Source organism: Salvelinus namaycush, chromosome 5, assembly GCF_016432855.1.
Source record: "Salvelinus namaycush isolate Seneca chromosome 5, SaNama_1.0, whole genome shotgun sequence".
NCBI lineage: Eukaryota > Metazoa > Chordata > Actinopteri > Salmoniformes > Salmonidae > Salvelinus > Salvelinus namaycush.
The window spans coordinates 30,124,154-30,140,721 of NC_052311.1; the positions used below are offsets into that span (position 1 = coordinate 30,124,154).

General features: G+C 49.2%; 1 protein-coding gene across 2 annotated transcripts in view; it reads right to left on the reverse strand.

Annotated features, from left to right (window-relative positions):
• LOC120048178 (protein diaphanous homolog 1) overlaps positions 1-16,568 on the reverse strand; it is a 120,384-nt gene that overhangs the window by 48,830 nt on the left and 54,986 nt on the right. For both annotated transcript variants that reach the window (XM_038993938.1, XM_038993937.1), the window contains 5 exons: positions 14,898-14,962; positions 14,029-14,208; positions 11,271-11,813; positions 9,933-10,047; positions 9,777-9,785 (listed from right to left, as the gene is read on the reverse strand). In XM_038993938.1, the coding sequence (XP_038849866.1) occupies positions 9,777-9,785; positions 9,933-10,047; positions 11,271-11,813; positions 14,029-14,208; positions 14,898-14,962 (912 nt within the window). The remainder of the gene's footprint in view (positions 1-9,776; positions 9,786-9,932; positions 10,048-11,270; positions 11,814-14,028; positions 14,209-14,897; positions 14,963-16,568) is intronic.

Genomic DNA, 16,568 nt, shown 5'->3' on the forward strand with positions numbered 1-16,568 from the left:
CGGAACAGAGCCTCGCAACGAGGTAGAAACTTTCCCTCAGAACAGAAACTTCAACTTAGAATACTTGTACATTCGGTGTTCAACGTTGAACTTTATCCCTGGTGTATCAACTTAGTTCTCCAAGTAGAGAAAGACACAGTGCTGTCATTAACTATTCACTGTGGGTATTGTATAACACGCTGCTTTCTCCTAGTAATAAATACACACATTTAGGAAAAAAATTTGATAGCTTCCTGGACCAAAACTATGGTTGCCACATCCCTATGGTAATAAAATACACATTCTTGATGCATTTCCCCAATGCTGTGCCTGCCCTTGTCCCCACCTTCCCTCTTCTCCCAGTGCAAGGTTCACCCTCCAGTTACTCCTCCTGGATGGAGTGATGAGCGTGTGGGGAATGGAGAGGGAGAGATGAAAGGAGAGATGAAGGGAGGGAGAGGGGGAGCTCGCCCATGCATTATTGAACAGACAGAGTGGAGTTTTAGGGATAATGTAAAAGTGGAGTTAGGGACAACCTTTCCCTCTCTCCTCCCCCCCTCTCTCCCTCCTTCCCTCTCCCCCCCCAGCGGATTATACATATTTTATTCAAGTGGGAGGTTAAAAATTCAAAGCTTGGGGGGAGAGCGCGGGGGAGGGAATGAGTGTACCTGAAAATGGACAAAATGAACAAATGTCTTTGGGGACTTTCTCAAGTGCTAATCTAGGAGCGCTACTCCCTTTGATTAGGACCGAGGGAGAGAGGAGGGGGAGGAAGGGGAGGAACATTCCCATGTGGCGCGCCAGCGTACTGAAAAAATTAAGGTGTCTGCAGGGCGAACCAGAACTGCGTCCCAGGAACACATTGATACAGAGCAATGGAGAAGGGCTAGCAAACACACACACACACACTCCTCTCGCTCACTGACACACACACACACACAAACACATAGATCCTAAGTAATGGAGCAGGGCTAACACACACACACACACACCTCTCTCTAATAATACCACAGATTAACACACACACACACACAGTCCATTCCTTAAAGGTCGCAAATTAAGGTCAGAAAGCAAAGTGACCTAACCCACAAACCCTTGTAAATACCATGTCTGGTTTAAATGCCATGCTGAAGGCCCTACTGCAGGCTATATGTAAGCAGAGCCAGGAGGAGCCTAGGGCCATTCCCCTCTCTCTAGGAAGAGTCGGACTGGAAGGTTTAATGCTAGGGATATAGTTTAATATCGGCGAGTTCGTAACTGGTTAGGAACAATGGAACTGGAAGGTTTAGAGAGATACTGCGAGACTTTTGCAATTAAGCCATTGTTCTACTTACCCAGAGTCAGATGAACACATGTTTTGGGGTCTCTTTGCGCAGTAGCATACACTAGCCTACCTGTAGACTTCTAGTCATCGCGCTAATGCTAGTTAGCGTTGGCTCGCCAAACTACCCCCGACTTCCTTCATACTGCACGGCACACAGAGACATTAAAAAACGGCACCCGCGAGTTCCTCCGACTCTGGGTAAGTAGAAAACGTGCTTAAATTGCCAGGATGTAGCCGTATCCCTTCTATGCTAGGGAGAGAGAGTATCAACTCCAGGAGGTTGAGTTGGCAACTGGTATAGTAGTCATAAGGACGGGAAGAGATATCAGGAGCTGCAGATGGAATATGGGAGGTTTTAACTGTCTTTCAGCGAAAACCCTGAAGACTTCCCTGCACCTTGGGAGAAAAAAAATAGATATTCGAACAACTCAAAACTGGAGAACGGACGCCTAATGCGACAGCGTCCGCTGTAGGCAACGGTTAAATGACTGTTGCTGTTGGTATGAACATAGCTTCATATACATCTCTCTCTCTCTCACAGCTGAGATAAGAGAATAAAAAGACAGGAGAGGAGGAAGGTAGGAGAGAGGAGCGGAGAAGAGGGGGCGCTATCTTGTCATCTGCGTCTTTGAAGACGCTCCTTTCCCCCCCCGCTTTTTCATTCCCTGCCATCGGTGGCATCAAAGTCTGTGGCTAGGTAGTATGCCTGTGTGTGTGTGTGTGTGTGTGTGTGTGTGTGTGTGTGAGAGAGAGCGCTGAGTGCCAATGAGTGTGCCAGTGTCTGTGTGTGCTCGTGTGGGAGAGCAAGTGTGTGTGTGTGTGTGTGTGTGTGTGTGTGTGTGTGTGTGTGTGTGTGTGTGTGTGTGTGTATGAGAGAGAGTTTGAGTATGTGTGTGCTACCCCTTAGGGAGGCCTAATAATGAGAATAAACCAGCAGAAACAGTAGCAGACTCCGAGGGCTGCCATAAGCAGGAGCAGGGCAGGCAGGCCCAATCAGTCTACACTCTCTCTCGCTCTGTGTGTGTGTGTGTGTGTGTGTTGACGACACACACTTTCTCTTCTCTTCCCCTTTCTCCATCTCTCGCTCCATGTTGATTAAACTGCTTCTAAACATAGATATGGCCCTCGTATCTCCCCTTCCCCATCCTCTCTCGCCACCCTCCTTCCAGCATTAAAACACCCGCCCCCCCAATCCTTCCCTAACACACTTCGACATACCAAATGAAGAGAAAAACAGTCAGATGAAAAAGAGAGAAGGGAGAGAATCAGTCCTTAAAATAATGGATGGGGTAAAAGAGTGGGCGGAGGAAGATTGTAGGTGTTGCATATCACTGCCTGGATCCTTCCTTTTTCTCTTTTCAAACCCAGCTGCTTCATGCCTAACTCAGTAACAGGCCGCGCTGGGTTCGTAAACACTGGGCTACTTAGCATCTGTAACAAGCTTTCAACCAAATCACCCCAATTAAACACACACACACACACATACACACACTACTCGCCTGTCACATCGGAGTGTGTATTTATATGCTAATGGTGTTGGGAGCTGAGATTGGAGCGTCGCTTGGCTCGGCGGTCGGGGAGTGAGCGGCGAGGAGCGCGGAGCGGGCCGTTCAAAACCGGATAATCTCCAGGAAGAGAAAGTGGAGAGAGATTAAGCACACAGCCGTGATGAAGTGGCGAGGGCACACTTCATTTGCATGTAAAACAGAGGGAGAGCCAGGGAGAAAGCGAAAGCGAGAGATGGAGCGAGAGTGGGATAGAGGGGACAAAAACATGCGCGGGCTGTGTGTGTGTGTGTGTGTGTGTGTGTGTGTGTGTGTGTGTGTGTGTGTAAATAAGCTGTTGCTTGTTGGCAGGCAGCAGCACGAGGAGCTCACAGATGTGTTCTAACGCGATAACGACTGATGAATGAGCGGCGTTCTCGAACGGCCTGCAACGATAAAGAGATTCTGAATTATGAGCTTTCGCTATCAGCAGCCGAGGAGAAGGAACGAACGCAGCAGATTAGAACGCTGCTGTGCAAAGCCAAGCTAATACACAGCTAATGTGGGGCTTAGCGGTAGCCTTATCCGTACCCAAAGTACTGTACAGCACTCCAAGATAAACATTCGCACGCACGCACACATCACATCTTCGTGCGCGCACGCACACACTCAGCCAACCTTAACTTACCAAAGGTCTGCACACTGTAAACTCAAGACACAAGCACGCCACACACACAGCCTTACTGCAATCCAATAGTTGTGTAGTAATTCAGTGAGAGGAAAAATGGCGGGGGTGAAGACGGATATTTGAAACATTGGTGGATGAATGGACGTATGGGGGGGAGAGAGAGCGAGAGCGAGAGAGTGAGTGTTTTTGGCTCTGGCATTAGTGACCTACGCATTAACCTGTCTCCCTCAGGCCCAGCCGGCACACAGCATGGTTTATTAACGACTAGCAACCACCATGGACCCCACTCACACACACACGCGCGCCCACAAACACACTCAACCAATTTGAACAGAGATAACGCGTAAGGCCTATTACCGAAGCCCGTTGCACAGGCATTTGAAAAACCCACACATAAATCAAAACACACACACACACCGCCTGTGCCAGTGTGCCGCAAACCCATTTAAAAACATTTAAGCTGTTTATTGGCAGATCTTTACATTTTAAAAAATGTCCCAAAGGACAAGACACCATGCAGATAGGGCTGCCTGTGTGTGTTGCGTAACAGACACACTCACGACACTTTCTCCTCCCCGGGTGAACAAATGTTACCCTGTGACTTCTCCGATAGGAATAAGTGAAAACAAACCAACAGCTGGCGGGACAGATAGAAAGGAGGGAAGGAAGGTGGAGGAGAGAGCGAGGAAAAAGGAAGACAGACCGATGAGGGGGGGGGTCCATCTACCTATTTTGACAGACGGGTTCCCTCCCTCACGGCATCTGTAAACCTCGTCCCAAAACTCAAATAATGATCGTGATATCATTCTGCCAGATAGGCACGGGCTACTTTGTAGTTTAACGTTTAATTGAGAAGGTTTTTGGGGAAAGCCTTTCCCATCTACCAGAAGACTGTTTTCATTAGCATCATCGCTAACGACCACACCAAGTGGCAGAAATACCATATACACAGACAGAGGGCAATTCCCTTTCCCTCAACAAAAAGCCGCAGGAAACACAAATCACTGACGCGATCCGTTCATGTCTTATGACGAACTTGGGTAAATTAATTAATTTAATAAACGTTGCTAATTCCCCAACTAGGTTTCTTTGAATTCTGTTTAATGTCTAGATGCCTCGATTCTGTACGCGAGCTCCGCGTTGCGGATTTTATAGGGCCCTTATAAAAACACTCCAACTCCTCCCTACTGACTCTACAGCCTGGCTAGAACACACAGCACCGACTGCCCTTAAAATATTGCAGGTTGACCTATATTGGCATGAGTCTTGTCCTGGAGGCAGGAACTGAGCGATTTCCCCTTAGATAGGCCAGCTGCAAAGTCAAAACTGGCTATATTGATTTAAAAATCAGATTTCAGGACTTTGTGGCTGTGCCAGCTAAGTGAGCAGAGCTGCCCCCCGGAACAAGATTCATGAAGAAGAAAAAAAGAACACTAGCCTGCTAAAATACTTCCTCTTTTTAAACGGAAGGTTTAACTTCAGTTCATCAGTATCCATTTTTACCGCTGGTGTGAGAGGCTGCGATGAGGAAGTCCTGTCGACCCACCTCATCACACACTGGTGTGTGATTACCGGGCCGGTGTGACCTGTACTGCAGAGGATACATCATTAGGACGGAGAGAGGCCAGGCAGAGAGCACAGAATAGTCTTAGTGAGAGGAACACATGGACACACACACACACAGAGATGTGGACCTGCGTGCACACACACACACGTATAACACCCTCACACAGTGTAGGAAATTGATTTCCGTTGAACACAGGGAGATCAAAGGACTCATTATAATTGGTGTGTAAGTGCTGTGGAACACCGACAGACAGAGACACACACGCACTTTTAAATAAAAACACGTAGGTAAATGTTCAAAATATACTTATAGTGCAGCTGTCCAAAGGCCATATGGAAAGAATTGTGACAAAGACGTGAGAACCTTATTGCCACCCCTATCAACGTCGGCTGTGTGTGTGTGTGTGTGTGTGTGTGTGTGTGTGTGTGTGTGTGTGTGTGTGTGTGTGTGAGACTAGCAGGGATCAGAGCGGGGAGTGTGAGCCTCAGCACGCCACGACTTGCCATCCGGTAACCGTGGTAATGAAGTAGGTCGCTGTATTCATCGTGGCGCGGCGAGGGGGCGTAGCCAGCGCCGGCTGGTGGGGTGTCACTGAGCGTGCTCCGTAGGGGGGAGGATAATCTCCACGGAGACAGAAACCAGGCCGCTGTGCTGCTCAGGTGTGCCACAAACAAATGAACGAGGGAAGGAGGGAGGGGGAGGAAGAGAGGAGGATGAAAGGAGAGAAAAACATATGCAGGCATCACCATGCCTTGAGACATCTTGAAACTTTTATTGGAAATGGAGATGAAGGAAATTGAGTAAAATCGAGAGAGGAGATGGGGAGAGACGAGGGAGGTGAAGGAACGAGGAGGGAGGGAGGGAGGAGAGGGCTGGTTTGGGAAACAAAGGGTTATTAAAATCATCACCATATTAAGAGGATTAATATGCTTCTGGCCCTTTCTCACTTCCATATTAATCAATACAGTAACATCCCCTCTACTCATCCCGATATGTATTTTCTCTCCTCCTGTCCTCAACTCTCTCCCTCACTGTCCCCTCTCCTTTCCTGTCCCTACCTCCTTTCCTGTCCCCTGTTCCTACCTCCTTTCCACTATCCTGTCCTCTCCTCCTGTCCTCCTTTCCACTCCCCTGTCCTCTCCTCCTTTCCACTCCCCTGTCCTCTCACGGCATCCCTCCTTTCCTGTCCCCTGCCCTCCCTGCTGTCCTGTCCCCTGCACTCCTTCCCTGTCCTCTGCTCTCCCTCCTTTCCTGTCCACCCTCCTTCACCGTCTCCTGTCCTCCCTCACTATCTATCCCGTACTCCAACTCCCCTTCACTATTCCATGTCCTCCCTCCTTTCCCATCCCCTGTCCTCCCCCTCTCCAATATTCCCTGTCCTCCCCCTCTCCAATATTCCCTGTCCTCCCCCTCTCCAATATTCCCTGTCCTCCCCCTCTCCAATATTCCCTGTCCTCCCCCTCTCCAATATTCCCTGTCCTCCCCCTCTCCAATATTCCCTGTCCTCCCCCTCTCCAATATTCCCTGTCCTCCCCCTCTCCAATATTCCCCGTTCTCTTGCTTTTTCCCTGTCCTCCCTCTGTCCTCCCTCCCTCCTTCCCCCTGTCCTCCCCCTCCCTCCATCTCTCTTTCCTACTAATTGGCCTATCTGAGGAGCAGACATCAAAAGGCCCCTGCTATCAAACACTGTGCTAGCTTGTGCCAGAAAAGGAAGAACAGAAAAAAAGTAAATAAAAAGGGGGGGGGGGGAGAGACACTGAAGAGATCGAGAGGCAAGAGAAGAGAGAGGAGAAGAATATTCAAGAAAACGACCGGACACGAGCACTTCAAAAGGGCAGAAATTAGAGCCAGAATCTCTCACACACACACACACACACACACTTCAGGGAGAACAGTGAGCTATGGGTTTATAGAAGCACCACACGTCCACTTCCTTAACTATACACATAAAAGCAGTTTTACACGGCTTATTTCAACAAACAAACTAGCAACTCAGCTGCAAACAACTGACGGTAAAAGACAAATATTCCAAACAGCTATCGAGAAAGAATGACAGGAGAGAAGGGCTGTGAAGGTTTAAACAAAGTTGGGATCCTTAACTCTAAAATAAAAATCCCTAGGTGAAAAACAACGTTTTAAAATCACAGTGCAGTTACCACAAAACTTTTTTTTTTTAGGCTATAAAGGCCTGGGGAAAGTTGTGTAAATTAAATAAAGTGAACCGTAGGATACTTTGGTGAAGCGTTGAAAAACGCAAGACAATACATCGCGAGATACAGATTACCAAGACATTCTTTCGCCCTGCCCTCTCCTCTCTCTCATGCTGGCTCCGCCTCCTCTTGCACTTCGCCAGAGATCTGTATGTAACAACAAGATGCTCATGTCCCCGCCCTAACAATGGGAGTCGTTGTCCCCAAAAGGTGGGAACGCAGGTGACACGCTTGCCTTCCCCGCCTTGTGGCAACTGCTTATAAGTTAAGCGTAACTATAAGAAATCTAAGATGTGTCAAAGAAATTCTATCCAGCTCAGGGCTCCAGCTATGCATGTGGTTTTCTAACTTGCTAGCTAAGTGGCTAGATGGCAAGATCAAGCTTCTTGGTTATAGCAGAGACATTCAAACCCTCCTGGATCAAGATCCCTGTTAGCTAAATTGTATTGTGCATCAAATAGCGCCCCTTGTAATACCGTATACCCCGGTATGGTACAAAAACGGTAAGACGGCATGAAAATATGGATACCACCCTATCCTATCCAAAAATACCGTATCTTAGGAGCCGATTCCTGGCAGAATCGAATCTTGTGTCGACACCGGGAATTGAAGTGCAAGGCGCTGAGGAATCAATTATTTTGGAGTCGACTCACCACCACTACGTCATCTTCGTTACCTTTGGGGGGGGGGGAAACGGCAGGGAAAGGGCAAGCGGCAGCAGAGAAGTCCTCTACGACAACACTTTGACAACACTTTTAAATGAGAAGGAAATGCAAACTTCGGGGAGGTGGAGTACAGGCGGAGTAACGGTAACAATGCTGAACCATCTGAAAGAGACGCTGTGAGACGCAACCCGTTGCCGGCAGGAGCGCAACTGCACTGGGAATTCACGTCAAAAAAAATAAAAAATAAAATAAAAAAGTTGCTTTCTCAAAAGAGAACCAAGCAGCTATAGAGAGAGATAGAGTGAGACACAGATGAGGGCGGGGGGGGGGGGGGGGGGGGGGGCACCGCCGCCGCAACCATGAGGTCATCGACCCGCGACCCAGCCCGCAGCACTGAACGGTGTGCGCGTGTGTTTGCAGACAGCAGAGGGGAGGGGTCAGGGGTCAGCGGGCTGACGGAGGCGTCGTTTCACTAGGCTGAGCAACGAGGGATGGGAAGAGGAGTGCAAATGGAGCCGCTGTAGAGCCTCAGAAGCGAGGGTTGTTTTGTTAGCTTGTTTATATTGGCGGTATTGGAGTGGAGTGATGGGTAGAGGCGAGAGGTCAACCAATGTAATGAGGACTGGCTGCTTATCACAGTACACAACATGCAGGCTCTCGCGCTAACAAACACATTGGACACACACACACATTGGACACACACACAAGTAGGCAGTCAGAGGGAGTTGGAGCTATTGAAAAGGGCAGCGTGTGTTTACAGTCAGATATCAGAAAAGGTTATCAGACATCAAATGGGACAGCCGTGTCTCAGCCAATCACACAGAGGGACCAGAGGCACGGTAACGAATCACAGACTGACAGCAGACCTTAACCACTCCGTAGAGGTGAATGCTGATGGGACAGCTGACAACCTTGACATTTCAACGACTCGGACAGCCAGAGAGAGGGTGTGTGTGTGTGTGTGTGTGTGTGTGTGTGTGTGTGTGTGTGTGTGTGTGTGTGTACACACACACACACGTTTGAGTGACTATATGCACGTGCGTAAGAGTGAGACAGACTGTGTGTTCTGATTGCACCGCAGCTGAAGGTCGATTGAACAAGCGGGGGGCACACACACACACACGTTTTGTCCCCTGAGGACGGTGGGCAGAGCGTCCTAGCTGTAATGATGAATATGGAGCAGAAGGCTCAGTGACACAGGAACAAGGTGACAAAGGAGAAGCTGGACAGGTGAGGGGTGTGTGGGTTGACAGTAGGACAGCACTCTGTGCCAGGACAGCAGGTGGCTAGTCACAGGGCATCAGTGACCTCTTCCCTCTGTCCACCCCTTCCCTCCTCTCCTCCCTCTGTCCACCCCTTCCTTCCCTCTCCTCCCTCTGTCCACCCCTTCCTTCCCTCTCCTCCCTCTGTCCACCCCTTCCTTCCCTCTCCTCCCTCTGTCCACCCCTTCCTTCCCTCTCCTCCCTCTGTCCACCCCTTCCTTCCCTCTCCTCCCTCTGTCCACCCCTTCCTTCCCTCTCCTCCCTCTGTCCACCCCTTCCTTCCCTCTCCTCCCTCTGTCCACCCCTTCCTTCCCTCTCCTCCCTCTGTCCACCCCTTCCTTCCCTCTCCTCCCTCTGTCCACCCCTTCCTTCCCTCTCCTCCCTCTGTCCACCCCTTCCCTCCTCTCCTCCCTCCCTCAAACTCTAAACCCAACCCATCTCACCTAGGGAGCACACCGTCTCATGGAGAATGAGACAACTCACAGCCAGAACGCACACAGTCCCTCATACACTCCCTGACAAGCAGCAGCAGAGCTCTTTAGAACGCACACACACACACAACAGTCCTGGCACACAACACAATGTATGTGTTCTTACCTTTGGAGGCTGTTGGATGGATGGAATGGAAAGAGGGGGGGAGAGAGAGAGAATTAAAAGACAATCCTCATCAGTAAGCCAACTTTAGAGACAAGTACAATGCTGACAGGCACGGACACATGGTGCCATGGTACACACACAGGCCGACACACTCACTCTTGGTCTGGGAGGAGAAGGCCAAGGTGAGTTTGGCGAAGAGCTCGTTGTTCTCATAGCGATCCTCTTTGGTCTTAGTCCAGAAACTGTTTTCAGACAGATCCTCATATCCAATCTGTACCGGGGGGGGGGGGGGGGGGGGGGGGGGGGGGAGGGTGGTAGAGAGAAAGATAAATGCCTTTTGAATCCTTCCATCCAATTTTGCAAAAAATCATTCATCCATCTATACAGCAATCAAGCGAGAGATGGACAGAGGAAGAAAGAAAGAGAACAAGGATGCTAAAGGAGGTGAGGGAGTGGAGAGAGAGACACAAAGAAGAGGAAAGTAGTAATTTTCCCTGATCCTTATTCTCCTCCACACAAAAGCCATGAGCTTCACACAACTAGCCCTGTCACACACAGCGAGAGAGAGGGAGAGAGAGAGGGAGAAACAGAGAGGGAGAGAAAGGAATCCATTCCCTTTATCCTCCTCTCCCTTCCTCCGCCATCGCCACGGCGCTCACTTTCTTCTCTCTTCCAACCATCAACACCACCTCCTCACAATTAAGTGCCTTTTTCCCCCTCCAACTCTCTCTCCCTCTTCTCTTCCCCCCCTTTGGTTCTCTCATCAAGGAGCAGAGCAAAGAAGAGAGAGAACGGGGAAGCAAAATAGAGAGAGGAAAGAGAGGCAGGATCAGAGGAGAGGTAGTAACTTCAACGAGATATGAGCCTTTCATTACGAAAGATGCCTCTGGGAGGGGTTGTGGGGGTGAGGGAGGCGGGGGGAGAGAATGTGATACAGGGGCTGAAGGGCCGAGGATAATTCTTTTTCATTTTTATTTTTACATTTAAATTACAAAAGAATGCTGTCCTCTCTAGCAGCAATTTAATTATCTTCCACCAGCAGAGTTAAAAGAAGCAGCCTTATTAAAAAGCAATTTCTGTGACATCCTCGTCAAAGAGCTCTCACCAACCCCGTCGAACGAACAGAGAGAGGGGGGGGGTGGTTGGAGAGAGGGAGGAAGGGAGAGAGAAACTAAACGCTGATGAACTCAGCTGAAGCCATTAAACAGTAGCTTTAGGCTAAAGAGAGACAGAGGGCCGTTTTGATGTTTTAACCAGCGCAGATGAGAGGGAGGAGAATACAGGAACAGAGACACACTCACATAGGGTCACAGTCTTAGGATGCACTCACACACACACACACACACACACGCTGACAATAACTAAAGATGTTGCTGTTCTCTTGACTCCTATGCCCGCGCACACTAACAAAGGCTCGTGCTGTAATGAAAAAGAAGGCTGATTCACCATCTAACACACATGCACACACTCATTGTCTCTCTCCCCCGTCCTCACCTTGCTCCAGTTGGCCCGCTTCAGCTGCACCTCAGGCTTATACTCCTTCTTGGGCGACAGGCCAAAGGGCAGAGGGGGTGGCACAGGGGCTCCCCAGCCCCCCATACCAGGAGGAGGAGGGGGCATGCCCATGCCAGGTGCAGGAGGGGGTGGAGGGGGCATTCCAGGACCACCAGGGAGGGGAGGAGGGGGACCGGGCATCCCTGGTAGGGGTGGTGGCGGAGGGGGGCCGGGCATCCCTGGTAGGGGTGGTGGCGGAGGGGGGCCGGGCATCCCTGGTAGGGGTGGTGGCGGAGGGGGGCCGGGCATCCCTGGTAGGGGTGGTGGCGGAGGGGGGCCGGGCATCCCTGGTAGGGGAGGAGGGGGAGGGAGGAATGATTGGCCGGGTAGGGGTGGAGGAGGGGGCACGGGCATCCTAGCTTGCCCTGGGAGGAGAGGTGTGCCTGGGAGAGGGGGGGCAGTGGGAGGAGCAGGGCCAACTGGGACATGGACCGTGACGACTCTGGTCTTGGCCTCCTCCAGATCCTTATTGAGCGTCTCTATCTGGAGAGAGAGAGCGGGACGGATAGAGGAAGAGAGAGAGAGAAACATATTAGTTAGAGGAGATTTTACTTTACTGTATGAAAGCACCATACTACTAAATCATGAGAGAAGACATTTTGTCTTTCTAAATTAGTGTGTGTGTGTGTGTGTGTGTGTGTGTGTGTGAGATTGAGTGTGTCTGCCAACATGTTCTTGTGACAGAGGGACAGAGAATTGCTCCTCACTGAACTCTGGCTGTCCTTATGAGCATTCAGACAGATGAAGGGCACAGCCTCATATGGGGGAAGAGTGAGAGACATGTGATTAGTGTTGTCGCGATACCAGAATATTTACTTCCGATACCAGGTTTAGTATCGATATACTCCATACCGTCACGACACCAGAAGTCAGAGAATGGCACTTGATCCAGACAGATAAATTCAGCTACTGCTCTGTTCAAAGGCTGGGCCGTCTTCTGAGTTCAATATCATTACATTTTAAAATTGTTTCAAAAAGACTACACAAATCCGAAAATTTATTTCACTTTGTTTCTACCAATCTAACTAGAAAACAACAAGTCATAATTTTATTTGTCTATTGATAAACTGGGTAATTCAAGATGTAGCCCAGGCCTAGTCACCATACAGGTGAATGCGTATTATTCAGTAGGTGAGTGCTGCATGCATTGAGCCGAGCTTGTTTTAGCTGATTTCATGGGGCTACAGATGACAAACAATCCCTTCCGTTTACCACTTATTTTATTGGCAACTGCTGAGAACATGTTTTATTGATCAACAACATTGGCATAGAAGAAGCAATCGCTTCTTTTAGAAAAGTGTGTGCCGTCTCTAAAGTAACGGCGTCATTCGCGAGGCGGGAATGCGGCTGTGGTATCTGACTTTGTGGCTGTGGAATCTACTGGATAAGGTTTTTGGTGACAATCAGCATATTTTGCTTTTACGGTTTGCATATTATCCCAAACTAAGTACTAGGGTAGTGAACTGATGTTGCTTCAGCTGTAAGCCAGCAGGGAAAGTTATCCTACAATTAAAAGGTGGAAGCTACCGGTGTCGTCTTGCTTTGTAAAAGTGTTCTAGCCTGTATGGACATTGTTTTGCGACAACAGTAATGAACAGTTTCAACATTTCTACATACCGTTGTTGCATTATTCCAGTGTGTTAACGTCTGTGCAGCATCAGTGGGGAGATAACAACGCAGGCCAGACTTTGCTCTTCGAGCTATAAAAAGGGGCTGAGCTGATGGACTTGATCTTCTCAATTTCAGTGTACCGTGCAACACTACACACGTGAACACACTGATGGGGCTGCGTCTCAAACGGAGGGGGGAGTGAATGATCTGTTGACGAGAGGGTCTTTGATACGTGTGGTGATGTGGGGACGGACAGTTGGACGTGCGTGAGAGACCATGAGACGATTCTGCTGGCCTCAGCCTGTTGGGGAAGGGACCTGTCCGTCCAGACGACACACACTTACGTGGACAAACACACATGCACATACACACACACGCATGCAGTGATGTGTGCAGACTGGTGTGTGTGTGTAGAACGTGTCAGATGACATCGCCCCATCTGTGGGGCGACGCACAATTGGCATAGCATCGTCCGGGTTAGGGAGGGTTTGGCCGGTAGGGATATCCTTGTCTCAGTATGTAAAATGTAATGAAATGTAAAAAAATGTAATAAAATGTATGCACTCTACTGTAAGTCGCTCTGGATAAGAGCGTCTGATAAATGACTAAAATGTAAAATGTAAAATGTAGATGAGCTGTTCAGTACATGCTCTGTGTGTCACTATGAGGCATGGTGCAACACTGGGACTCGGACACTTTTCTTCCTCCCTCCCTACCTCCCTCCCTCCCTCCATCCTCCTCATCCCTCCCTCCCTCCTTCCTCATCCTCCTCTCCTCCCCCCCTCATCATCCTCCCTCTCTCCCTTCCTCCCATCCTCCTCTCCCTCCATTCTCCCTCCCTCCCTCTCTGTGTGTCAGTTGAGTCTAACACTTTTGGAGCTACTTGCCCCCGAAGCCCTCAGTATTTTCTCCTCCGTTGGTATTGGTGAAGGGGAGTTTAGAGTGCTCTATTCCACTCTTATTGGTAGAGTAGCGGAAGTTGGAGCTCTGGTTTCGTGTGTGTGTGTGTGTGTGTGTGTGTGTGTGTGTGTGTGTGTGTGTGTGTGTGTGTGTGTGTGTGTGTGTGCGTGCGTGAGCGCACGCGTACCTTTTCTTTGAACGTGTTGATCTGTCCCAGTAAGGTCTGATTCTCGCCCTCTCTCGCCTGCTTCTCAGAGCCCAGAATCTCCTTCTCAGCGGCCAGCTCCTGGACTCTCTGTTCATAGTCTCCCTCCATCTTCTTCAGCTCCACCTGCAGCTCATGGCGCGCCGTCAGCTCTGCATTCAGCTACGGGGAAGAGAGAGTAGCAGAGTCAGGCCACAAAATGTGTACAGAGGCTTATTAAAAATGGCACAGAGCTCAATGTCAAGTTATTGAGCAACATGAGTTTATACAAGGTAAAAAAAAACTTTAAAAAACACAGCTTAAGTGTACAATGAAAATAACACAAACACACATTCTCAAATATACTTTCACACACACACAGCTGGTTTGGTGTTTCATTTGCAGATACTAGCTTTCCTCCTCTTACGGACAGCTTTCTGACAGTCTCATCCCTAATCCTGCCAGTATGAGGCTGCCAGCAACTACCCTATCAACCAACGTGTGTGTGTGTGTGTGTGTGGGGTCAGTGGCAGACACCGAGTGTGGTTGTCCATATTTCCATGGAATAGGTATGATTATGTGGGTTTTAGCGTGTGAATGTGCGTGTGTGTGTGTACGTACGTGTGATGGAGATAGTTTCAGCTCACTCTTTGCAATTATCCTGTCAGACCTTTTTTGTGTGTGTGTGTGTGTGTGTGTGCGTGTTAGTGTGTGTTCTCCATCAGGAAGCGGTCAGGCATGTGTGTATTCATTCTCCTCTTTCTCATTTAGACTGGTAGTTGTGTGTCAGGGAGAGGTGAGTTCGGAGAGAATCTCATTACAATCCTGTGTGTGTGTGTGTGTGTGTGTGTGTGTGTGTGTGCGCATTTCACCTTCTTCTCCAGCTCTATGGCCTTGGCCTCACTGCTCTGCACCTTGGTCTTGTCCACCATGTTGTCTGTGGGGAGACAGAGCGAGGGATGAGAAGAAAAGAAGAGAGGAGGGGTGAGAGTGCGTTCCAGGCAGACCTGATCACGTCTCAGAGATGAGGCATTGTGCCCTTCAGTCTGGCACTCGTTCACACACACACACGCACACACGCACACACGCACACACGCACACACGGCGCCCTTCACTCTGCCTGCGTATCCATCAGTCTGCCTTTTCTTATCACACTCCTCAAAGTCTAGATCTGTGAGTCGATTGCCCAGGCATCTCATTATGTAGTCTGATCCTATCTGTGGGGAGCTGTCACTACCCATCTACACACCCACACCGACAGACACCCACAGAGACACCCACAGAGACACCCACAGAGACACCCACATCTGCCAGGAAACACTAATCTTCTCATCTCTCACAACACTTTATTCTATTCATCTTTCCCACATTTTCATTCCCTTTTTTCCTTCGGTTTTCCATTTTTAACCCCGTCTAAAGAAACTGAACTGAGAAACAGCCCCAGGAGACGGAACTAGGGCTGGCACAACTGTCGTATCCTTCTGTAACCGACGATTATGGATGAAGACCGTCGTGAAAATAAAATAACCGCGTTTCAAAAAGAAAAAGAACCATTTTGTGTGTGTGTGTGTGGAACGAACTGCTGACCGAAGACAGGAGGCCCGGGCATTTCCGCGGTTGAGTCCATTTCCGCGGTTACATGGACTCCTTACAACGTGATGAAACATTGGTGTTTCTCCTTGCTGAAACAAGCAAGTATTTCTAGCAAAGGAGTCTATGGTTGCCTAGGCAACAACCCCCTTCCAGCAGCAGCACATACATGTGCGTAAATTAATATTATTTATTTGTTTAAAGGACCAATAACAGTCATTCAAATTTCGATGACCGTCACTGCCCTAGACGGAACCTCTGACTGACCCATCAGGGTGGCTCGATAAGCAGGGGGTGGAGTCAGGGAATGTCTATTTGGCCAATAGGAGGTGGTTGTTGGTGGGACTGGAGTCCACAGGTGGTAAGGGGTCCCGGGGGTAGGCTGAGCATGTGCAGAAACGTCTGCTCGGCGTGGAAGGGAAGGCTACCGGGGGATTTGCCGAGAGAGAGAGTGAGCGACCAACAAGGCACAGCGCTCAGAGAAATAAGACGGAGAGAGAATAATCCAGGAACAGCATTAAAGAAGAAAAATAAATTGAGAAATTACGGAAAAAATCCAAACAGGATAAGAAAAGATAAGGAGAGAAAGAGTAAGAAGAGCAAGGAGAAAGAGAAAGAATGACGAACAGAACATAGTCGATGGGAGAGAAGAGGGGGAGCAGTTCCGTTGTCTGTGAGGGAGAGTGAGTCCACGCCGTCATCAGACCAGGACTAAATGGAACAAGCCTCGAACAGAAAATAAAAAACAACTGTGTGCACAATTTCCAAAGTTCAAAGAAAAACACGAAATAATGCATGCAAGGCAGAGTTGGGCTGCTTTCCACCGATAATAACAGCAACCTTAAAGGAGGCCAGAGTGTGGGTACGCATTCAGAAGCAATATATATATAGAAATATAAAAGAGACAGACAGAGCGAGAGAGACAGAGCGAGAGAGACAGAGAGAGAGAGAGA